At 40.1% G+C, this 25,348-nt stretch overlaps 1 protein-coding gene across 2 annotated transcripts; it reads right to left on the reverse strand.

Annotated features, from left to right (window-relative positions):
• Positions 1–1,160: 1,160 nt before the first annotated feature.
• Positions 1,161–23,618, reverse strand: brpf3b (bromodomain and PHD finger containing, 3b). Of its 2 annotated transcripts, XM_028452702.1 has the most exons (13): positions 23,293–23,618; positions 20,595–22,159; positions 18,586–18,742; positions 18,288–18,419; positions 13,992–14,120; positions 12,430–12,742; positions 10,781–11,083; positions 8,417–9,019; positions 7,451–7,535; positions 7,273–7,361; positions 6,112–6,206; positions 4,817–4,971; positions 1,161–2,296 (listed from the first exon to the last, which is right to left on the reverse strand). In XM_028452702.1, the coding sequence occupies exons 2-13, from the start codon at positions 22,133–22,135 to the stop codon at positions 2,113–2,115; spliced, it is 3,786 nt and encodes a 1,261-aa protein (XP_028308503.1). In that variant the 5' UTR covers positions 22,136–22,159; positions 23,293–23,618; the 3' UTR covers positions 1,161–2,112. The 2 variants fall into 2 exon arrangements, 1 of the variants encoding a protein (XP_028308503.1); XR_003674477.1 differs by lacking the exons at positions 1,161–2,296; positions 4,817–4,971; positions 6,112–6,206 and having other exon boundaries at positions 7,451–7,620.
• Between the last annotated feature and the right edge of the window lie 1,730 nt (positions 23,619–25,348).

A 25,348-nucleotide genomic window follows, 5' to 3' on the forward strand; every position in this document is an offset into this window, starting at 1 on the left:
TAAGATGAGCTAACTTTGGGTGTCAAAGTTAAAAAGCTAAATATGTGAAATAAACTGAGGCGGTCGTCTGAGCTGAGGTTAAATGTGTACTGAAGTCAAACCTATTAGATTTAGCAAATACACTCACTAACTTTTATTGCGACAACTAGAAATTCTTTAAAAATGACATTTTTAAAGTAAATATATACGTTTAAAGTCTGAATAAAGCAAAAATAAACGTGTTTTATGAGTTTGTCACACCACAGAATAATGTGTCACTGACCACTGGGACCAAATTTGAAAGATGAAAAAAAAAAAAATCGCATATGAAATTAGGTCTCAAACTCATGGAAAAAAAAAAGCACTTCTCTCTTTTCTGAGACGCTGGGGGCGTGTCAGTTAGAGCCGCCTCCGTGTACTGTGTCTATGGGAGAGAGCAGTGTGAAAGCGGCTCCAGCGTCGATAGTGCTTCTCCCATTGGTTTTCCAAAAGTACTCGGATCGGGTCAAACAAAAAATCTGCTACGCCCGAGTCCGAATATGTGCATCCCTCTCGGGTAGAGTCAGAACTGTGCTCGCTAGGAGTGAAACACACAATTGCGGTGCAAAAAAAGTTAGAATTTCATGGAAAATGTGGCGCCAGCGGATGCGTTTTATTCCCCCTAGTCCAAATATGTTGTTTGTTTTCGGCTACGGACCGAATTGGGTCTGCTGGAGGCCGCAGAAGTTTGGTGTGCTTCAGTAGCAGGGTTGGGTTTATGCTAATGATGGCTCCGTTATGTAACGCGGCTATGATTTCTGATCCGCCCATTAAATCCCGAACACAGAAATTTGAAACACAGTTTGTGAAGCCCAGTTCCACAACTAAATTCTAAATGGTTGAATGGCTTTTTACATGTTTTAAGGAATACATTTATGACCTATTTAATGTGTTTAGAAGAAAATGGCTGACTTTGCTTTACACGGTCTTTAAGAGGAAGAAGTAGGGATGATACATGAAAAATAAAGAAGAAAACAAGATATTAAAAGACACCTAATGCTTAATATTTTGGAAAAATCCTCTGAAAATGTAAAATAGGAAGAAACAGTGAGCGTTAATCCCTGGTCAAATACGCAGATTAATCTAATGGAACTTCTTTACAGCAACCTGCGATTTGCCTAAAATAGGAAGACTCCGATAAGTTTCTTTAAAAGATTTTAATAGAGCATTTGATTCCTGACAAAGGAAACTGGTTATAGACAAAATATTTGATGAGCAGGTAGAATACACAGGTATTAGAAGCTTATGAAGGTGTTTGTCCATCTAATGAAAGAGCCTTCGTCACAATAAATAAGTGAGTGTGGGGGTGGGGTGGGGTAAAATCGATGAATAAGTACATGAATTAAAACTGAGCTTTTCAAAGCTTTCTCACTCCATTCCTTTTAAATAAACACAATTATCTGCTTTACTCCATATAAATCTACCTTTAGAATTCTGTATTTCATAAATATTTTTTCTGTATCAAAAAGAGATTTCAAATATCAAATATAAAGAATCATCAAGGCTCCTTGTGCTGATTGCTCTGAATGCGCGCGCACACGCACAATGAAATATCGCCACGGATGAGCTCTCGAAGATTCTCACAAATGTACACAGCCTGGCTCCGCCCCCTAGTGGGCTGATTGAAATGCGCATTTTAAGAACAGCTCTGACGTTAAATTAAAGGGTCGTTGGTTAGGTCACACAAACATATGTACACAGTGATGCAGTGGCGTGAACGAGCGTCTCTGTAAAAAGCTGTGCTATAAAACATGGCAGTGATCCATACGTTAGTCTCATATAAATATCTTGAATCTCCCAAATCTTTGATTCCTTGGCAGCAGCATTAGAGAAAATAGAGGGTTCTTCTACGTGTGTTCCCTGCTTCATCCAGGGGGTGGGGGGGCACCAGACACCCCATTACATCCTTGAACGTGGCTGCAGCAAATAAAGGGAACAACGAAGGCCAACAGCACAGCTCCGCCTAGTGGTTAAATGAAGAGCTGCTTTCAACGGCCACTTTGAACCTTCGGTGGTGAGTATTGGACTTGCTGGTCTGACTCCGCCCACGTGCTCCTTTGTATTGAACGAGAAGATAAAGCCTCACTGCTACCCCTACAGGTAGTTGGAGGTCACAAAGCCGTGGTTGTGGCTGACTCGGCTCTGGTGGGTCATGGCCCGATCGTACGCCACCTGGACGGACTTGCGGATGCTCGACTTGCGGCCCTCCATGATGCGCAGCTTGTCGGCCGTGTCATCCACACCCAGGGGTGTCAACTTGTCGCGCGGGAGCCACTGCCTGCAGCACAACAGACAGAGAGGGAGTCAGTAGAACTCGGGTGTAGACTGTTCAACATGTTAGGAATTTTGTTCAAAAATAAGGCAAAATTATTATTTTTCTCTTGATGCCGTTTAATGTCAATAGGTAGAAAAACTGACTTATGGACACATACAGTGTCTGAAATAGGATATAAATGTAGTCATTATGTTACAAATTAATTCAGAAATGTTTCCAAGTACCCCCAGCAACATCCTAGTGGTACTCATACCTAGTGTTGTAGTCGTCGAGACCGGTCTTGGACTCGAGACCAAATTTTAAAGGTCTCGTCTCGGAAGCATTTTGACTCGGTCTTGTCTCGGACTCGGGCTGCCCGGACTCGGGATTTTCCCTCCAGACCGTTCGAGACCAGCACTAATTCCTGCTATTTTTAAACTTTTTTATAATGTGATAATAACACAGAGAAGAAAGGGATAAAACAATCCTTTATTCATTCTTTAACCCACCCTGTATAATGACCGCAACCTTCTTTAATGTGACTGAGTGACGTGTGTGCGCGCGCGGCTACGGTTTCAGTTTGGACCGCGGAGCGGAAGGGAGATAGAAACTTATCACCGGTAAAAAAGCCCAGTAAAAGTCCGGAAAACAATCACCAGGAATAAATATTATCTCCCTGGTAAAGATAGTAACTCTAACAACAGGTAAAATGATAAACTACGAGGACGCACTTACTCCGCTTCTGGGTTCCTAGTGCTTGCCACACGGTGAAGCCTGTTCCGTTTACCGAGGTCCGTGTGTGTTTAATAAGTCCATGTGAAAGTCAGCATGTTTATACCTCTGTACATCCACTCTTTTCATTATATCCATGTCTCTTAAGGCTTTTATTAAATAGTGTCGGCTGTAGTCCGGGCCGCCGCCATCTTGGATTATGTCGTCACCAGCGCATCATCGCCGCAAGTGACTCAAATAACTGTAAAGAGGTCTTATATTAGTCTATTATCTTTTTAAAGTGGTGTTTTTTGTGGCTTTAGACTCCAATTACATATTTCTATATATTATGTTCCCTACAATATAAACAGGTTCACAATATAACTATTTTTTAGAGTTTCTGTTTCCACTGTATCCAGAATAATAATAATATTTCTCAACAAGAACTATTGATTGATTTGTCACATGACTGTTCCAGGGTTTGAGTTTGTTTTTTTTAGTTTCACCATGTTATGTCTTGGCAGAAATGCTTTTAAACACTTGCTGTACATTCAGCTGACATAAAAATCTTGTTTTCAAATATGTACAATAATTCTGAATTTATCAGTAGTAGTTTTAATATTTTAGTTAATTTTTTTGCAGGCACCTTTTTTTCTCCGTCAAATGTATTTAAAAGAAACTAAAATTAAAGAGAGAATGTTATTTAACTGTCAAATCTTGTCAAAATTGTATTTATCTATATATTTTTTTTAATTTAAAAAAAAAATGTTTATGGTCTTGGTCTCGGCTCCCTGAAGTCTTGGTCTTGTTTTGGTCTCGGTGCATTCTGCTCTCGGGCAAGTCTTGGTCTCGGATAGTGTGGTCTTGAACACAACACTAAAGTACCAAAACTGTCCTGATAATCCTTTAACAGCCTGACTCCTCATGGGAATAAACTAAAATAAAATAGTTCACTTTTCTATTGTAGTTTGATGGCTTTTTTCTGAGTTGGTAACGTTTGTCATCATTGATTTTCTGTTTAAATACTTGAGCTTTGACTCAAACATTATTTATTGACTCTTAAACGCTGGACCCCATGCAGTTTGCATAGCGGCCATACATTGGTGTGGAGGATGCCATCACCCACCGGTCCCTGTCCCACCTGGAGAAGCAGGGAAGCACAAGCATTGTGAGAGTTTCCAGTGCTTTTAATGCCATCCAACCCTGCCTTTGTGAGGAACATGCTGCTGCAGATGCAGCTGCACTCTGACACCATGGACTGGATCCTGGATTACCTCACAGGGCATCCACAATACGTCAGAATGGATGGCTGCACCTCTGAGGCGGTCAAATACTGTTTTGGCCTCATTTCACTCTGGTTCCTGTCACCTCCAGATGTTCTCCAATGACTCTTCCATCGTCAGTTAGCAATGATGATGAAGAAGGAGTAAAGAGGTCTGATCGAGAACTTCACTACGTGGTGCAACATACGCATGTAACAATTCTCAATAATATACAGGTATTGAACCGTTTGGTATGGTATCCAGTATCCACGCTTCAATACTGACTTGTAAACCACGGTTTTTATGGTTTGCTATATATGCTCCACGATCCTCTGTCTCTCTATATTGACTTTGATTGTGTGTCTGTGAGTCAGCGCACAGGAATTATGAGGTCCCACCTCGTGAGTTAATAAGCCAATCACAACGCGCTAAAGTTTGTTGACGCTGACAACAACGGTATTAACTTTTAGCATGTCAGCAGAAATCAAACACCACTGTTAATTGATTCAATGACTGTTTGAAATTGATTTTGGGTGGATGTGATGGAATGACGTGTCCAAATGAAGCTTACCACGTGCGCTTGTTGTCGAAGAAGAGCACGAGGTAGAGTCGCTCTCCGGCTTCCTCCTGCCTTTGATCTCCTAGACGGAGGACATCTTTGGGGGGGACGGGGATCGGCACCCCGTTGTGCAGCAGGCCTTCCTCAGGCATCTCTGGGTCGATGATCTGAAACAAACATACAACTAGGATTGGGTACCAAAACCTGATACCAATATGGCACCGGTTTCGACGTAAACGGCACTAACCAGACCGAATAAGAACAAACATTTTGGTGCCTGGCTATTCTGACGACAACTGGTGTCACATGGAGTATTCTTAAAAGCCAAACAATGCACCGAGTTTGATAACCAATGTGACCCGGAGCCAAGCACGTCAACAGCAGCAGCCAGTGTCGGCCTCCCCGGACAAATTGAAGTGAGTCCCGCTCCCAGCCCTGCCAGTGTGGTGGACATCACAGTCTAGTAATTTAATGCCAACCGCAAATGTTGCATATCAAGTAGACAAGCTAGCAAACACCATTGCCATTCAACGTGTGACAACATATGAGCTATGTCCTATATTACAACTCAGTGTCCGCTGACCTTTAGCTTAATGTTAAGCTCATAACAAGTCGTGTTTGTAGACAAAGTGTTGAACCTAAGTTTTAACACCAGATTCAGAAGGCACAATTTTGCATTTACACAGGAACGTGTTACGTGTGCCGGGCATGCTACAAGTCAGGAAAGATGCCGTATATTACCAGAAAAAGCCAATATGGTGATATTCCTACAGAAAAACTGTTGAAACTGATGTAAAGTGCCCACTACACACCAGTCACAAAAGCTTATTTAAAAGGGCAATACTGGATTTCATTTTATGTTTTATATTTGTATCTATTTTAATATTTAAGGTGTTGTATTGTTCAGGTCATTTAAGATAGAGAATACGTTACCCTGGTAGTAATCTTCATATTCATCTCCAATATTATTATATTGTTTAATACAGTATTTTTATTTCATATTATTTAAATGTTGATGTTTATTTATTATTACCATATGTTTCTTGTATATATATTATTTAAGTTAATATTGTGTTCAATTTGGCATTTGGTGTGTACGGTTTCATTTTTTTTAAGTACCGGTTCAAGCAGCGGAACTTAAAAAAAAAAATAAAATACAGAGTAGGCACCGGTATCAGATTAAACCCAAACAATACACAACACTACATACAACAGCATTTAATTAACTCATTCATCAAAAATATAAAAACACACAAAAGTGCGACAGGTTTGTAAATGGAGAGCCGAGGCTGGTTTAAGGACATTACCAAAGCAGGATAGGATGGATATCCCCGACACTTGGCCCAGACCAGGTCCAAAGGATCCAACTCTGTCTCATCCTCTGATGTTTGGCTCATGTTACCTTTAACACAAACAATAGACAGATGAGTGACTTAGTGCCAATGAACAAACAGCAAGAGAATGGAATTCAACTCAAAGCCGACGATCATTTTTTATCAGATAAAGACACAGTGTAGGCCGCATTGCATTGTGGGATGTGGAGTCCCATAAACATCACTGAATCACTGTTCTCCTTGTCTGGCAAAGAAACAAGTAATCAAAGTAAGAATGAAGTAAACACACGTCTATGCATCGTCTAAACGAGGAGTGTCAAACTCATTTTAGTTCAGGGGCCAAATACGAACCACTTTGATCTCAAGTGGGCCGGAGATTTTAGGTGGGGTGAAAAAAGAAGGTATTTTAACAACCCTGTGGGATCTTCACTTAAAAAATTATCAATTTTGTAAACAATTCTTGTGTAATTCACGTGGGAAAACTTTGAGCCCCTAAATATACTGTGGAGTTTCATGTATTCTCTACCATTTTTACTGTGGGATCTCAAGGGCCGGTTTTGGCCCCCAGGCCTCGAGTTTGATACATGTTGTCTAAGCCAGGGGTTCTCAACTGGTCTCACGCCGGGACCCACATTTTGCCATGGTCATTAAATCGTGACCCACTTTTTTTTTTTTTTTTTTGGGAATTCAACCAACCAAATTTAGTTTTTCAAAAATAGCTGTTGAAAACATACATGTAATCTTTTTAAAAGCATAAATCTATGTATTTTAATGTGCAACACGCATTTCACAGCATGCCTGTCGAAAGAAAAGTTTCTTTTAAAATTAAAATAAAAGATAGTTAAAGGCACTTTTTTTCTCTACTGCATATGATTGAGAGGGAGATTTTTGGTCATGTTGATGTAATGTGATTGTTGATGATTTTAACTGATTTTACTGATGATTTTAAATGTTCTTATTGATTTTAAGCTGTTGATTGTTTTATCGTGTAAAGCACATTGAGTTGCCTTGTGTATGAAATGCACTATACAAATAACTTTGCCTTGCCTTTATCTGATAAATTAAAAAAAAAAAAAGATTGTCCTGAGCAGCTTTGAGGTTTACTTGTTGGGGAATAACGGTAAAACATTGTACCAGTGTAGTCTGAGTCTCCATTAATGATATCCAGGAAGGGAACTTTGGAAAGAGCAGGTTTCCCAAGGCTTCGTTTGGGTGGAGAGCTTCTGTAAGACAGGAATGAAAATGAAATAATCTCTCAGGTTTGATTGAAACCTGAGCAGCATCAACATGGACATCGCAGAGCATGGCTTACATTTCTTTATGAAGGACGGGGCAGGAGGGGCTGTGCTCTGAGTCTGAGCCTCCGTCTTTATGTTTGTTGAAACCATTGGTCAGCCCTGAGAGAATGAGACACACTGTGGAACTCATGTGGTGACCAAGCATGTGACAAGACGACACAAACCTGGCTCAACCTTTTCAACCCTAAATAAAGCAGTAACACAAAATGAAGCAGTAATACTAAATGAACGCATGCATTCATTTTCTGACATTGGTGTTATCGACAACTGATTCATTCATTTATGAGAGTTTATTTCTCTGTCAACAACTTGTTAAAAGCCACTTTGGAAATTCCCATTATGGTTAGAGGTTACAAATATTAATTAACAAGGAAACATAAAAAGGTTTTCAGCTAAATACTGTAAATCTAAGGCTGTGTTCACAGTCCAAGTTTACCAAGATGCATTTCAAACATACGACCAAAACCTGAGACTAAAAATTTGTTGATTCGCCATCTCTGACAGTTCTGAAAGCATTTTAAGTAAGAAAGTGACCAAGTAGAATATCAACATGAGGTCATTTGATCCATAAAACACACACACATTTCATTCCGACATTTCTGAGATTTTCAGAGTCCAGCCATTGTGCAACTGACTAAACTTCCAGTTAACTTTAAAACAAGAGCCCAGTTTAAAAAAGCGTTACAAAAAACTAATGGAAGACAAGAAGAGATGCTTTTGTTTTGAAAAGGGGATGTTTGATTTTTAGCTTAAAGCCAGTCCACGATTTTACACTCCATTCGCAATGCATCATGGGGAGGTTGAGTATGACTAGTGTGCCCACAGTGCATGCTTAAAAAAATGTCCCCATATAGTATATATCTGGGTATTTCTCTATCTAATGTGAATGCACTACATGCTAAATTTGACATCAGACTTAGTATGAGTAGTACGTTAGTATACCATTTACAACACAGCCTAAATGGATTTAATAATCTCACCACTTTCCAGTGTGTGGTTTGTTGTCTTCTCCAGCTCAATGTCTGAGCCTGTATCTCTGCTGCGGTGTGACATTTCCTGCAGGGCTGGGGCTTCGTGGCTGTTCTGGGGGGTCTTAACAGGGGTGGATGAAGGGGTGGCGGTTGGCGTGCTGCTTGAGGAGGTTGGCGCTGATGGGTTGTTGGCTGAGTTCTCGTCCTGCGGTCCCTTTCCGTTCAGCAGAGGATTTTCTCTCTCTCTGAACAGCTTAGCTCCATTTTTCGCCTTCTTGAACAACACGGAGGTTCGGCGTCCCACTCCCCCTGTGGTGGGTTTAGTGGGGACGCTGGGAAGTGCTGCGCCATTGGTTGCCGCTTGTCCTTCACTGTGCAAAATTGGGGGCGGAGTCACAGGCTGCTTCTGCGTTTTAGTGCAATCCAAAGTGTTGGCAGTGCTGTTTGAGGGATCGATGTTCATCTTAAGGCGCTTGCAAGGCCAGCTGGGAGACTGGCGCTCCCCTGTCATTGGTCTCAGGGTGGGGGGCTCCAAAGGTGAGTCCCCTCGGCGGGGAGGCGGCCCTGGCTCCGTGGGCTCCAGTGTTGGAGGTGAAGTAGATTTCAGGTCGTCTGAAAAGGGGATGATTAATCAAAGTCAGCAGCTCTCCACTTACATTGAAACAAAAGGCCAATTAATGTGATGCAGTGCAATGTGGTGGTGTAGTATTAACACTGGAGAATGGCTTCACTTGGTAATGGTTTACACTTCTGACAAGAACCACAGCCCAAAAGAAGAAGACATAGTGGCCCTAATTTATCAACCTTGCTTGAAAACAGGTGCAAATTTGTCATACGATAGGACAAAGTGTGATTTATGAAACATTCATATCTGACTAATCCCAGCATTCAAATGATTGAGTGTTAATAAATCCGGCGGCTAAATTTGATCGTCATTAACATGTTACGCTCTCAAATGTTCCTGATTCTCGATGGCCCCGCCCACTGACGTCCAACAAACAATGGCAAGAAAAGAAAGGAAATCCTCACATCTGACGTGGAACAAAACAAATATGTGCTTTTTGACAGTGTGAAAACTGGACTTAAACACATAGTTTTGCAGAATTCCTCTATTTGCAGCGATTTTCTTTTTGCTGCGCTTTTGACCCTATCGGCCACCATAAAAAGGAGCTCATGAAAACGCTCTGTGAAGGACTAGCTACCAAGCAGGTGATGTCTGCCCCCCTGTGCGCACTGCGAACAAAACTCACAGCAGAGATCCTGGAGACACACACGGAAATATGACGTTTATATTGACCTCAGTTGTCTGCAAGCTGGGGGCAATAAATAACACATTAAAAGAAATTAAGAAAACCCATAATAAAAGCCTTAAAAATTACTAAATGTTGTCCCTTGTCTGTGTTTATTATGCCTTTAACCAATTTCATCTATACTTCATAACTAATACTAATTAAATACAGCAGCACTCCGTACACTCCTGCTCAAACGGTAGCTTAGTTTACCAGAGGGGTTATAAGGTATCCTGTGGAATATCCTAGTGTTTTTTTGGTTTTTCTTTAGAAAACCAAAAAAGTGGCATCAGAATAAGATGGGCTTTTTGAATTTTGTTTTGTTTTGTTTAATTTGTTAATATAATCCATTTTGATCTGTTCTGAATGTGTCCGCTTATGCTGAAAATGAAAGCTGAGGCTAGTTTAGACTTCATTTTCAGTCTCAGTCAGGTTCCACAAATGTACGCCCAGATATGTGTACACAAGGTCAGACCTGATATCAGATCTGATCGTAGCGTATACGATCACGTCAAAAATAATAAATACCAAAGCTTGCGTGAATATGATCGTACGCCTGTCATTTGCTCAGATCTGATCGTACGAACGGTTGATAAATGAGGACCATTGTGTATCGAAGAGTAACATTATCCATTAATGTAGAAAAAGTTTTGCTCTCACGACCGCACATCAGAGACATGGTGTCATGGTGACAGGGGACGACTCTGCTGCTCTCGACTGTTTGCCTGAGCTGGCCTAAGCTGGCCTGGTGCTGACATGACATGGCATGAGTGTGCGTTGCCGATGGAAACAGGTGAGTCGATGAGTGACGTGTAGAAGGAGTGTAGACATAGAAGTGCACTGGGATAGAGGAGTAGTGAGGCAACCATGGCTAAGGAGACTGTGGGCCCCTACTTACTAGACTGGAGACAGTGGGGTGGTTGGGGTTGGTGCGTGGGGGGGGCCCTGGCTCAATAACCTGAGGACAATGTTCCGTTAGCTCATGTTCATCACGGCTCTCATTGAAAACACTTCGTGGCTTTTTAAGGTTCATGCATTCGCTCACTTTTTAACGGCTGAAACAAAACAGCTCATCATCACCCACCTTTTTCCGAGGACGAGAGCCCGTTCTCAGCCTTCATCTCTTTGTCATCATGTTCTACATCATCCTCCTCCTCGTCTTCATCGTCGTCCTCCTCTTTCGTGTGTCCATTGAGAAAGCTGTGGCGGTGTGGTTGGCCTTGCCTGTATCGGATGCTGTTGATCTCACGGCGAAGCAGGCGGATACGTCGCGTTCTGGCGCCGCTGCAACGCATGGAAGTGACCATATCCAACTTTTCCAGGAGCTCCTTCAGCTGCTCCTCCACCGTCATGTGAAGCCGGTTGTTTGGGTCCAACACACTGTCCACTAAACACAGCAAGCAGGAAACCACAGTTAGAACACATTTTACCAATCGGCATCAATCACCTGCTAATAATTCAGTATTTCCTGAATATATGCACAGACAAAGCTGCTGTCTGTACCTACTGACCCCCCAGGACAGATTATAAGAAAAGGAAAAGTCAATTTCAGCTGTTTTGGATTTTGTACTTGACAGAAGTCAGTGTTCTTTCCTTTCCTCTGCTCTCAGGAGACAATACTGAAGAAGCTGTCTTGATTTTTAGTTTCAGCTGGTTTTGTGTTGATACGTTAACTAAAAGCTGCTGAGGACAATAGGCAACTCTTTTTTTTGTTTTTTTAACACCAATAAAGATGAAGTGTAGGCCTCAGATCAATAAATAAAAGGCATTTCTTCTGAAAAGATTTTATTCACAAGTCTATCAAAACTGCAGAAATGCCACTTGGGCAGAATGAATGTGAGAGTGATTGGGTGAATGAGCTGATATGTAAAGCGCTTTGGGACTGCTTCAGAGTGGTTTTTAAAGTCTTTACACTGGCTCCCAGTCAGCCTCAGAATAGACTTTAAAGTTCTGCTGCTGGTGTATAAATCTGTGAATGGGTTTGGTCCAGAATACATCAGTGACATGATAGTCAGGTATGAACCCAGCAGGTCTCTCAGATCTATGGACACAGATCAGATAGTGGAGCCCAGAGCTCACAGTAAACATGGTGATGCTGCTTTTAGTTGTTATGCTGCAAAGAAGTGGAACAAACTGCCAGCAGAGCTGAAGTCAGCATCCAATGTGAACATTTTTAAATCAAAGTTAAAGGCACTTTTATTCTCTACTGCATATGATTGAGAGAGCGATTTTTTGTCATGTTGTTGATGTAATGATGATTTTACTGATGATTTTAATTGATTTTACTGATGATTTTAATTGATTTTACTGATGATTTTAAATGTTCTTATTGATTTTAAACAATTGAATGTTTTATCATGTAAAGCACATTGAGTTGCCTTGAGTATGAAATGCGCTATACAAATAAATTTGCCTTGCCTTGCCTTGCCTTATAATGCGCTACATAAATCAAGTCCATTTTCCATTGACCATCTTCGAAATAAACATTAACACAACATAAAATGTAGCAATCTGGCCTAAATTAAACTGGCAGATCCCTCTGATTGTAAACAGCTGTTGCGATCGGTCTACAGACAGGATGCAGAGAGATGTGAGTGCATCTATGAGTACAAATGAAAGCATGCCATTATATCAATTCTCATATATACTGTATGTTCACCCACATTAATTCACCTTCACAAATGAACACAAAGAAGGGAAAGGCAGAAGTGGCACTCTATTCCTGTGACCTACCGTCCTCCCAGGTGCAGTTGTAGAAGTCTCTTTTCTGGGGAAACTCCTGGAGGTGCATGCCTGTTTCCAGGTCCAGCCCGATGTTAGAGGCTAGTCGTTGAGCATGGCGCAGTACGGCCCCGCCTAAGTCCCGCAGTCGTAGTCCTGCCCGGTGAAACACGGTGTCTTTGGAGTTGTAGAGGAGGCAGTTTGAGACCATTAAGTTAAAGTCGACCTCTAGGTCAGCCACTGAGCGGTAGGTGTGGTTTTCCAGCTTGGATGACATTGTGGAAAAGTCCATTGGCTGGCTGATAAACTCCAGGTAGTCTGGAACCTAAGAAAACTCACAACGATTAATAAGAAGCCTCAAAGGAAATGCTTACCTTAGAATTTTTTTTTACTGAACTCTTACTTTACTTTAATTATCAAAAAAGAATAAACATATACTTCTATATTTAGTCCTTTTTTCCCCAACAGGTTTATTTTTACTCATTGCTTTTTTTCGTATTTTTTACATGACTGAGTATAATTAAAAGGCACCTGTACTTGTCATACATCAGTCAGATTTATCCCTTTCCAAAAAACAAAAAAAAAGTATGTTAAGTTTTCATTTATTCAACTTTTTTTCAGGAAGTTTACTTTGATCTCATGACATGTTTCAACAAAACTGTGAGACATCAAAGCAATCAGCAGACGCCACTGAAGAAGACTGGCAGTTGAAGAAAAAAAATTATAGCAGCTTTAAGTGAAAATATGTTTTAACTCAGTGGTTCTTTTTTTGGTTGTGACTCTTCTTTGGGATCAAAAATTTATTGAAACCCTAAAGTCATGTTTGTTATCTTGTGTTACGAGTGGCCAGGATTAGTGCACAAAGTGAAAAAATGTACCAGCTCAGATATTTTATTACTGCCTTATATTAACTAGAATTATATTTGAGAAAGTAAAGAATACAGTTGTTTGAGATTGTGTGTGGTGTTTTAATTTGAATAATAATAATATTTTTAATTAACTTATCAGTCCTTTTATTTTATCAATAACTAGACATTTCAGTCAACCCCATTTGAATTCTGGGTGACCCCACATGGGGTCATGACCCAAAGGTTGAAAAACACTTTTAGCTAGATATTATTGAGATTGATTATTTATTTATTTATTTTAATATTACACTGGGCTCTTTTTTAAGTTAATATGTTGGGTCAGAGAAACGCTGGAGGATATGTTTCTTATCTGATAGATCCTTGTTGATGACACACTCAAACGTTATTATCTGCCTGCATTGGATGTGCTATTGTGCACATGAACAGCTTTAAATTATGAGAAGATTATTTTTCTCATGTAATCAGAGGTAAATAAGTTACGGTAATATTAATCAAGTAAAGAGCTTAATAATGTGTTGAGAAGTTACTTTTTAGCTACCATCTCCAAGCAGTAATACCAGCACTTTAAACTCCCTGATTGGCTCCGAATATTCATAAATTTTTTTAAGGCATGTGTGTCCACAGAAGTGAGCAAACAAAACAACTCAACTAAGAGCTAAGATCAGAAAGATGAACATTGTTTTGAAAGAGTAACAAATGTCTGACCTCCTTAATGTCAACTGGCTGTGCAAAAATGTGAGCTGTGTCCTTCTCCAGCAGTTGCTCCAGAGTAGAGCGTAGCAATATCAACATCGGGGTCAGCTGCATCTCCAGAGCTGCCTGCTGAACTTTGACCTGCAGTTGTCAGAGAAAACATCCATAAACACCATTTTCCACAGAATGCTTACAAAAGGCGTCAGACAATATAAAAGATAAACATAGGTGGGTAGTAACGAGTTACATTTACTCCGTTACATGTACTTGAGTACCTTTTTGAAAAAAAATTACTAACAAGAGTACATTTTTGAGGCATACTTCTACTTTTACTTGAGTAAATTTGTGATTACAACCAGTTAAGTGTTGACAATCAAATGTGTGACTTTCGCCTGTGGCGAAACTTCCAGCGTATCTGTGACAATGGTGGACATTGAGCAGCACTCAACAACTTTGGAGGAAACAGTCCACCCCTGGCCTCATATAGAGTCCACGTTTTCTTTCACAGTGTGCAAGAACAACAGTTATGTTATACGTTGCTGCCTTTGCCAGCCGAAACAAGTCGACATTTCTGCATACAAGAACAAAGAACTCTCACTTTTAATCTACAGAAGCATGTCGCTGTAAGTTAAACTTTTTTCCCAAGCTAACGCTAGCATCAGTCAGTCTTTTGCCATTGGCTAAATATAAACTAACTGAGAGATGGAATAATTGATAGGCCTTGTATGTTTGATGTTGAAACAAAAATGGCTTGACCTTAATACCATACTGTTCACTTTAGGTAAGAATGAAACCATACACATCATTGCACTGACTTCAAACTAACAAAGTCTACACACTTGAACACCGGAGCTCAGGCTCCACCTTCGATAAGCATAGAAAGAGTGAGAATCCATTTCTTGGAAGATAATGGTGAAAAACAATTAAACATGTATAATTTTAACAATTTTACTGTTATGTTTGCCTCTATTATTAAATTATCTTTTAAATCAGAACTGCCAACTTTGGTAGAAAAATAACCTTAATGTGACACCTACAAATGTATGGTCACAATTTTTGTTTTTTGTAAGTTTTTTTTAAGTAGTAGGGCCACATTTATTGCAGTTTAAACAGCCTACACCAGAAGGTGCAGTTTTCCAATTCAGCCTCAAGGAGGAAGTGTTGTCCCAGGGGAGCATTGCTTAATATTCAACTATTTACCAGGATACACATACAAGATGTTACTGCGGTGTGTTGTGTGTCCCTTGGCATGTGAGTGTGATAGGATAATTGGGATAACAGTCAGACCATTGGGAGAAGAGATATCAGATATAACAGTTTCAGATCTGGATTTAATTGATTTATTTTGTGATTTGAACAGTAAACAAATGTCGGTGGTTTCGCCAGTTTCATTCTTTTATGAACTACTACGGATAGTAGGTCAAATTTCCTAAAGGCCTTCCAAGAGAACGGGGAGAAAGAAGAGGATGTCATTGAAGAGCAGGTTGACTCTGAGGACACAGGCATGGAATACCATCTTCCAAGACATCAAAAATCTGCATACCATCTTCTCAATTTAATGACAACTGTTGATGTGGAGACAGTGGGGGCTGGGAATGAGCAATGCAAGAGGCTGTTGCGTTCTTTTATGGCAAAATGTAATGCCCTGTGGAACAAAACCAGTCGGTTAACTGTGGCCTTTGAAACAGTTGATTGCAAGTCCAAACTGCAGTTCCTTTGACCGAATCAAACCCGTTGGAGCTCGCTGTATCTTGCTGTAGACCGAGTTGTATATATCCACAACAAACAAGGAGAAAGTGCCATTCGCAATATGTGCTCAGCATTAAAAATCAAAATCTAAGTTTGCCAAGCACTTTGTCACCACCACCCTTATGATGTTGTTGGACGATTTCTAATATAAATTGATTTCTGTTTGTTGCTGGACGATTTCTAATATAAATTGATTTCTGTTTGTGTTGTAACATCGCTAAATGGAAAAGTGCCACAGTTGTTATATGTTGATATAATGGGATGTCAATGCACATGATATTCCAGTTATTGAGAATAGCCAGCTACCAGGCTCCTCGTCTTTGGAACCAGCTACCAGTCTTAGTACGGGAGGCTGCTACTCTCTTCACCTTTAAGGCTAAACTCAAAACCTACTTATTTGCTAAAGTGTATACCGTATAATAGCATTAACCTAACTATCAGGAACAAAGCCCTAAAGCTGAAAATAGGAAATAAAAACTAAGATTATATAGTAGAACACCAACATTATATTCAACTTTGATATGTATTTTGCGCTATAAAAATAAAGTTTAATTAAATTGAATCACCTGATTATGGTTACAGTCCCACAGATCGCAGACCTGTTTATTTGGCAGGCCTAACATATCTTCATCCTGCATCTCATGCTATGCAGCTGCTACACTCATCAGCTATTTGAATCTTTCTTGTCATAACACTAGAGCTGTATTCTAGATCTTAATTTGTCTATTCACCTTTCAAAAAGTCTTAGCTACTTTTTATTTATTTTTTTCAATGGTGATGACCATTTATGTTGCTCATGCGCACAATTGGGGTCATTGAGGTCAATTAATATGTTTACATCAGCCATAACAGTATCAAGGAATAAAAATACCTAGATCAGAAACTGGAATATTAATAATTATATCAATGATGAGTAACAAGTGTCAAAATAGTTATTTATTCCTGTACAATCTTCTGAGATTTTTGGCTGAGTATGCTGCTGTAATGAAGGCTGTAGCGGCAGCTCTCAACATTCTTCAAGGGGAGACACAGTCCATATGGGGTTGCTTCTTCCAACCCTGTTCCACTTGCGAGATAAGCTGAAGAAGCTGGAGCCCATTTGCAAAGTGTGTAAACCTTTTCTTGATGGCCTGCAGCATGGAATCAGTAGGTGCTTTGAGGACACCATGAAAGAACCTGAGCTCATCGATGCAGCTGTGCTACTCCCCAGATTCAGGACTTGCTGAACCTTTGATGAGAGCATCATCAAATCGATTGCATTAACTTGCACTGATATTATTCTCCTTGAGTTTTAGTTTGTCTGACATAAAGTAGGCCTATAGCTAGATATGCCAACCATGTTGGAGTAGAACCAAATGAATTCAGGTAATTTACAATAGTACCGGCAGTTGGAGGATCCTCAGTAGAAGACTTCAATGTGTAGTCATTGAACTCTTTACACTTTCAATTCAAAGCATATTTAGAGGTAAACCAGAAATAAAAACGTAGTTTGGTCACATTAACTTGGCCTCCAAACCTGACTCTGATTCTTTTTACCATGCAACAGGCCTTAGCTACATCAAAGACCACCTTGCTAGTGTTACCAATGAGGCAAGCAGCAGCCAATCAGTTGAGTATTACTTTTTTGCTTCTATGAAGTCAGCAAAGTCACAGGTGGGAGAGCTGGAAGTATACCTTTCATGCCCACCAACGAAAGGCATGGCGCTTTTACACTTGTTCCCTCAAGTGACGCAGTTGTCAGTCAAGCTCAACACCGGTCTGCCTGCCTCTACAGCATGCAAGAGACTTTTTAGTCATGCTGGGATCCTGCTTGGGACAAATCTTGAGAATCAATTCCTGTTGAAATTTAACCGACACTTCAAAAAGTGACTCATGCCTAAAAAAATGCAGGTTACCCTGGAAAGCCTGAACTTATGTCACTCTTAGGTTTTAACAGCTATTTTTATTTTTTCAGTACATTTATCAATATACAATTAATATTGATACAAAGTAAATAGGAATATTAGGTACAGCATCAAGAGGAGGGGAAGGCTTGAAGAGGGGATGGAGTGGTATAGAGATGGGTGACGAGGAAAGATGTGCAGGAGGGAGAGAAGGGGGAGGGTGATGTACAGGAGGGAGGCAGAAAGGGTGATATAAGGAAATTATGTAAAGGAGAGGAGGTGAAATTGCTTTAATTTGTCACAATTTCCTTACAAAGCATTTCAATGTTTAAGTTCTAAGAATAGATTTTGTGATTTTGATGTTTTTGAATACATGTTATTCAGTACCTGAGTACTTTTTTACTCTTACTCAAGGAAGTATTTGGGATGACTACATCTACTTTTACTTGAGCAAATTTCATTTACATGTAACAGTCCTCATACTCAACTCAAGTACCGTTTTTGGCTACTCTACCCACCTCTGGAGATACAGCAAAATCAAACCATAAAAGTGCTGTCAGTATAAATTGTAGGATATGCTGTCAATTTTTGTTAATACTTCCAGATCAGGACAAATCTGAAACCATGGAAGCATGACTAGTTCAAGCCAAACAGCAAACTCCTCTTCATAGTTTACCTGCTCTCGTTTGAGCTTCTCCCTCTTGCGAATGAGCTCCACCAGCAGTCTGGCCTTCTCTAGATCGTGTCGAAGCTTCTGCCAATATCTCAGAGCTTCTCTTGCAGCAGAAACCTTCTCATCCACTTCAGGCTACAAAGAAAAGTTAATTTAAAAGCTGAAACACCCAATAAGTACAGGTATGTATGTGTAGAGATGTACATGCAGGTAGGCCAAACATTATTTCACAGAAGATTATTAAAAAGCTGAATTTAAAAAAGAAATTGAGGAAATGTCGAGCTTTGTGTCCTGTTCTGACCTTCTCAGTATTCCTTTGGGGTTGGTTGTTGGAGTGTAAAAGCCGAACCAGCGGCACTCCGTTCCTGGACTGACGCTTCAGTAACCAGTAGCTATGCAGCCGCTGCATGAACTTGTTTTTTCTTTGCAAAATGACTCCCTTACAGATGATATTAAGTCTGTAACACAAAGGAAGAGGAATATTATCAACTAAAGGAACAATTACAATACAGAGCCGTTGGAACATCTAACATTCTTTACTAAAACTAACCAAACTTCTGAAAAATCTTCAGTGACAAGTATAGAAATTATGTTGTTTGTAAAGCCATTCAACTGTTTTACCAGACAAAGCATGAAATTATTTGTAAATAGTACAAGCAGAGTATGTGATTGAGGGTAAATGGGTCATTTTTTGGATGAAATGATTAAATTCATGATGACAATGCTCACATCCTCTTTCACACCAAGAGTAGAACCTTCAATTATCCAGGGTTTACCCATTTTCCACGTCACTTTACACTTTTACGTTTCGGTTCCATTTCATCATCTTTCCCCATGACTTTACTGGCTATTAAACTTTCTGAAATCGTTCCAAACATGCAAAATAGATTTAATAGAGCCAACTTATAATTGTAATTTGAAAAATCTGTTGCTATCGTAATCATAATTAAATGGTAATTGACTTTAGATAATTGACTTTGTAATTGTAATTGCCATGAAAATTCTATAAAAATTGTCACTTTAAATTTTTAACACAAAACTGGTTAACCACGCTACAGTTCTCTGTACAGTTCTACACATATGTAGTGAACAATAATTAAAATATGTTTCATATCAAGCTTTCACACATTTTACTGTTTAAAACATTGAAATCGAGGGGTATACTGACACAAAAAAGGCTCAGACGCTCACACCAAAAATATTAAAACCTAGTTTTCATTGATTAGGAAGCCTAACAGGGTAACCAATAGATTGGAAAGAAATTAGATGACAGATACTTGTTTTTAGTGTATTTTTCAGCTGATTTAAGACATGGGTTAAAACTGAGCCATTATAAGAAATGCTAACAGAAAGCTTAGACAAGAGGAAGGTTACATTTTATTACGTTATTTATTTCAGGCTCAGTAACTGTGATTGATAGTAATTGAACTTTAGTGCTGGTCATTGTAGTCGTAACTGAATTGTAATTGAACATGAATAATTGAAAACAAAATTGCAACTAGACAATGTAATTGACCCTGACTACTGGTATTAATAGTTTTATATTTTATATGCTGAAGATGATTTTCAAAAATAGAATGGTTCTGCTGAAATCACGCAAGATTTCATGGTAAAACAGCGACATTGGGCACACTGCTAATCCTCAGCCACACGTTTAATGGGTAAAATAGCATTGAAATGTGTGATATGATCCCAAAATATTATTTGTAAAACCTTTGATTACCGCCCACCAGAGAATCACCCTCACGTTTTGTATGAAACCTTGCACAGTTGTGTGTTTGGATATGCTTCTGCCTTGACGTGTCTCCAGTTCAGCTAATACACCAACAGCTAAACCTGTCTTTGTACCAGAGTCTTTAATCTAAAAACATACTTAAGATGAAGCTCATACACCATCGCTATGTAACTCATTACACATAGTGAGAGATTTTAAATGGGATTATCGTTGGAATTGGGCAAACTGATCACCTGTTTTCCAGTGAAAAATAGAGTGAAAATGTGTGAAATTGTCCAAAAACATACATGTGATACATTTCTGTCTCATTTTGGTGCCTTTATGAGAGAGAGAGAGAGAGAGAGAGAGAGAGAGAGAGAGAGAGAGAGAGAGAGAGAGAGAGAGAGGTCTTATCGCTTTTTCTATTTTAGTACATGAATTCCATTTTCCCCATCCATTCTCCGTGATCATGGAAAATTGGAAGTACAAGTGTAGCATTTGATAACATTATTCAATGTCTTGCTGTGATCCCTTTCAAAATAAATGTAAAATGCAACAAAAAAAAGTAATGTACTGAATAGGAAAGACAGCCTGACCTGCTTTTGGGTATCTGAGGCACTATTACTTGTGGTGAAGCAGTGAGTTCAGATGTTGATTCATTTGTTTTCTTCCCTTTCTTTGAATCCTCAGTAGATTTTCTGCCTTTTTTTGGTGTTGTTGGTCCCTCTTTGTATGCGCTACGTCCTCTGCTAGCCCGGCCTCTGCTGCCCACCACTCGGCCCTCGCTCTCGTCATCAGACCCAGTGTCTTGCCCGAGTGGAGAATGAGCCTCACAGAACGCCGTCTTCTTCACTGAGAACGTGGTCCCGTTAATGTTTGTTTCTCGCACAGGATCTATCTTCATAAACAGGCCGGCACGCTGTGCACATGTGACGTGAAATGCTGTGTAACAGTTAGCTTTGTGACACTGAATTGATGCTCCTCGGCCTTTCTGCTTGCAGAGGTAGCACGTTAGTTTCCAACGAGCTGGGGGAATGTTAGCGACTCCTTCCACTGGTTCTAGAAACACCGTGTTAGCGAAGCAAACTTCAGGAATCCATATTGCACACACGACGTGCGCCCAGCGGCCGTCGCTGGTTTGCTTGAATGCGCCGCCACGATTTGGACACAGAACACAGTCAACAGGTCTTTGTGGAGACTGAAGGCAGCAGCGACATAGCCACTGGCCCTCGGGGATGTAGGGGACTCCGTAACACTCCTGGTGCACAGCCAGGTTGCAGGAGTCACAGAAAAGAATGACGTTGCTGTTGAGGCACTCGTCATCCAGGCACACACAGCAGAAGGCATCGTCGTCAATACTGCTTTGAGAAGGCGCCCTGCTACGGGCTTCTCTGTACGCTTCCTCCTCTAAGCGGTCCACCAGCAGCTCAAACGTGTTGGGCGCCACAGTGGAGCGGCCCTCCGATGTCCGGCCAGCATTAATCATCTCCAGCCAGGCGGTGTCCTCATCGTCCATGTCATATTCTGCCTCTGCTCCGCGCTCCTCAGGAGAGCGCTCAATGTAACGATAATAACCTGCGGGCAGAGGATCCGTCTCCACTGGCATGAAGGTTTCCAGCACGCGAAACTTAGGTTCAGGGAGGCTCATTTGCTGATGATGCAGTGTTTGGGATTTGTCAGGTGTTTGTGGGTGAACATTGGGGCAACGTTTTTTTGGAGGTGGAGAGGTCTTGATGGAGGTGGTTTTGGAGTCCTTCCGACGGCCTCGAGGCGTGACCGGTTTGATGGCAACGCTCACCGGAGACAATGGCCGCTCACTGTTCTCCTTGTTGCTGTTACACTCACTAATGTCCTGTGCCATCATCTCATTGTCACTTATCACCTCTAGAGGCTCCAAAATAGAAATACGGTGAAGTCTTCCCTCGAGCTCCACCTCCACAACCTTCTGGGCCTGTGCATACGTCAGAGTTTCTCTGTTGGGAGACGCTTTGAGGCCGTATGGAGACGGCGATCTCTGGCGAGAAACCAGATGGCCAGCAAGGGCCCCGTTGGACTTTCTAGCCTCAGATCCATCTCCTCCTCCTCCTCCTCTTCCTCTTCCTCCAGCCACAGGACCTTTTCGACGTGGTTTCCTCATCAGCCACTGGTCACACTTTCCTTCCTAGAGGTTAGAAAGTAAAAACAATGATCAATTAGAAAGTCTCTATTGGAAATTCCTTGTTTATATCTTAAAATATTTTTACATTATTATGACTATATTCAGATATGGTAAAAAAAAAAATAAAAAAAACACACGGAAAAAAATGTACTGTACAAAAGTTATTGCTTAAAAAATGTAATTTTAAGCTATTTTGTATTAAAGCTATTAACAAAATGCAGGATCACATTGATACTTTGTTGCTCTTTTGTTCACTTGGTACTTTAGGATTGATCCAGAATTTGCTGATACTTTCTATCTATATGCAAAGGAATACTGAACTTCCACCTTAAGATGTAGGTGAATTAATTTCATTATTCTAGTTAGTAGGCCTGACCTGGGATACAATCCAGTCTACTGTGCATTTCTAAACAGGAGGATAAAAAAATAAATATCTGCAGTGTTAGAAAATCAGGGCCAGGACCACCTGTTATCAACACATTATAACCTCTATAACTTTGAGGGGGGGAAAAAAACTTTAATAAACTAAAAATCAACCGTAGGCATTTGCAGTGCTTCTAAAGCTAAGCGTTAACCTGTTCTTTAAAAATTCATCAACAATCTGTAAATTGTTCTCGACTTTGTCCATATAACTCACGGCAAATAAAGAGAGTCACAACAACCCTAGAGTTCTATCCAATCAGCGTTCAAAAAGCTTTGACTGATTCACAGTACAGCCAATCAGCTTTCGAGAAGCGTTGACCGATCTACAGTACAGCCAATCAGAATGGAGAATAGCGCGGCCCAAACAGATCGGTGTCCTTATTTCAGCAGTGAGATGTCAGCCATATTTACAGTTTAAAACACTTTAACGCCTCTACTGCGGAATGACATTTAGCAAAAGTTTGTTGATGTTGGAGTTCTCAGTTACATACCGTCTCGATCTGTCAACAACTCCCCATAAATATGACGAAGCTTTTACCAGCAAGGCTCCGAGAAAAATAAATTTCTCCTTCAGCTAACCTGCTAACTTTAGAGATGGACTATTATTAAATCGAGTAGAAACACATCCAGAATGATCCCGTAAAGGTATAATAATGGGACTGATGAGCTCAGAGTTGTGTTAGCGCAAACTGTCCAAGTGTGAGTCGCCTTACCTTTTATGACAACAGTCTGACAGCAGCGCGACAGCCGGGGCTGCCTGAAGCCGCTTACAGTAATGGTTGCACCGCTGTCTCGATGCTAACCACCACGGCTAGCCTGACAGAGTTTTGTGGAGCAGCCGGTTAATTTAGCTTTATTTTAAATCCCCCCCTTCAACACCGCACAGCGTTTGGAAGTCTAGAGATTGATGTTAAGCCTTTAAGAGAACAACACACATCTGTTTGATCGGCGAGGCGGCGACAAAACTCGCTGTCGACCTAATTTTGATAGGAGAAAAACACTAGCCTGCTTCGGCTAGTTGACTAGCTGTTTGGAATTCAGGGAGCTAACAGTTAGCAATAGAAACACTAACAGAGAGCTTCCTCTGATAGATTTCAAAATAATGTGCGTTCGAGGCAAGAGTTTTTGCACAAAAAACAAATAAATAAATAAAAACACCAAACCAACACAACTGACGGCCCGAGGGCTAATTTTGTTTGCCCTCCCTATCCCCTCAAAGAAAAATAAATAAATAAAAATAAACAAATAAACGCAAATGTCAAATCAATAAAGAAACAAATTATCAATAAAACATACATTAAATTTCATAAAAATGTAAGTTGGCAACAAATTTACGTACAAAACATAGTAAAATATACAAAACAACAAAAATTCAGAGAATGATTTATAATACACCATGTTGCCATACAGTGTATGTCTTATATGCTTTATTACAACCTTTTTACACACAAAACAAGAACAAAAATGCACAAAAATAACAGAGAAACATTCGGGCTGGGCGATATGGACCAAAACTCATATCTCAATATTTTTTCCTCAAAATAGCGATATACGATATAAATCTTGATAATTTTAAAATGAAGTCTGACCAGAAAGACAATTCTGGCTTCTTTTGCTGATAAAAATGCCTCACAGGCACATTTATTAACAAACAGTTGCGCAAAATATTTTTTTTTTTTGCTCAGGCCCTGAAGTCAATGCACACATTGTCCTCAAAAGCACACAAGATAACGAAAAAATATACAGGACAACAAAACAACAATAGAAATGCACAAAAAAACTCCACAAACCCACAAGATTACAGAAAAATACACAAAAATGACTTGAAAAACACACAACAACAAATTGACTTCCAAAAGACACAAACCCTTTCTTATTTGATGAAAATTTAAGATTCCAAAACATCAAGACATTTTACATTTGAGTTGCTACAACCTAGAACAATACTGTGGCTTATCTTGGTACTTGTTTAAGAATATTTCTCAATTAGAGTTAACTTTAACACCAGTTAAAACATTGTTTAGCACAGGTTCAAATATCGTTTTAGGTTAGCATTTTATTCTGAAGGTAGAGGTATTCAGTTCCGCTTAGTTGGCCGCTCGCGGGGCTTCTTGACCACACCAGATTGAAGCAAGTTTAGCGTGTCCTTCTGACGTCACTTGGCCATGATTTTCGCGCGCAAGCTACTTCACACTATCAACAACAGCTCAGTCTGACCTCAGAGCAGCTACATGTTAATGACACATTAACAGTACTATAGTGAAATCTGATGCTAACCAAAAAAGAGTTTTAAATATTTAATTCTGCCAAACATGAAAATCATCTGCACTGTACACTCCACTGAAACGGCTACATGCCTTTTTATTGAGAAAATAAAATTTTCTCTTGACAAGGGTGGAGTAGTAGGGGCAGTATTCTTAGATCTCAGGAAAGCTTTCGACACAGTAAACCACTCTGTTCTACTTTCTAAGCTCTCACAATTTAACTTCTCTCGTGACACTGTGAGCTGGTTTGAATCATACCTGTATGATCGTACTGTATCTGTATTAATTAACAACAGCAAGTCTGAGTCTCATAGGCTAACCACCGGGGTTCCTCAGGGCTCAATATTAGGGCCCCTCTTATTTAGCCTTTATATTAATGATTTGCCGACTGTCTGCTCTGAAGTTGAATGTTTGATGTATGCAGATGACACCGTTGTATTTGGTCACGGTCGCTCCAAGGACATTGTTGCAGATAAACTTACCAAAGCAATGACTCTTGTCACTT

Source organism: Gouania willdenowi, chromosome 7 (genome assembly GCF_900634775.1).
Source record: "Gouania willdenowi chromosome 7, fGouWil2.1, whole genome shotgun sequence".
Lineage (NCBI taxonomy): Eukaryota > Metazoa > Chordata > Actinopteri > Blenniiformes > Gobiesocidae > Gouania > Gouania willdenowi.

What these genes read in the sequence shown, in the direction of transcription:
- brpf3b (XM_028452702.1), bottom strand. Translation starts at nt 22,135, where the DNA reads ATGAGGAAACCACGTCGAAAAGGTCCTGTGGCTGGAGGAAGAGGAAGA. An exon ending in CCCAAAGGAATACTGAGAAG is followed by an intron (nt 18,420 to 18,585) that starts GTCAGAACAGGA and finishes TTTTCTTTGTAG; the next exon opens with CCTGAAGTGGATGAGAAGGT. An exon ending in CAACTGCACCTGGGAGGACG is followed by an intron (nt 11,084 to 12,429) that starts GTAGGTCACAGG and finishes TGCTGTGTTTAG; the next exon opens with TGGACAGTGTGTTGGACCCA.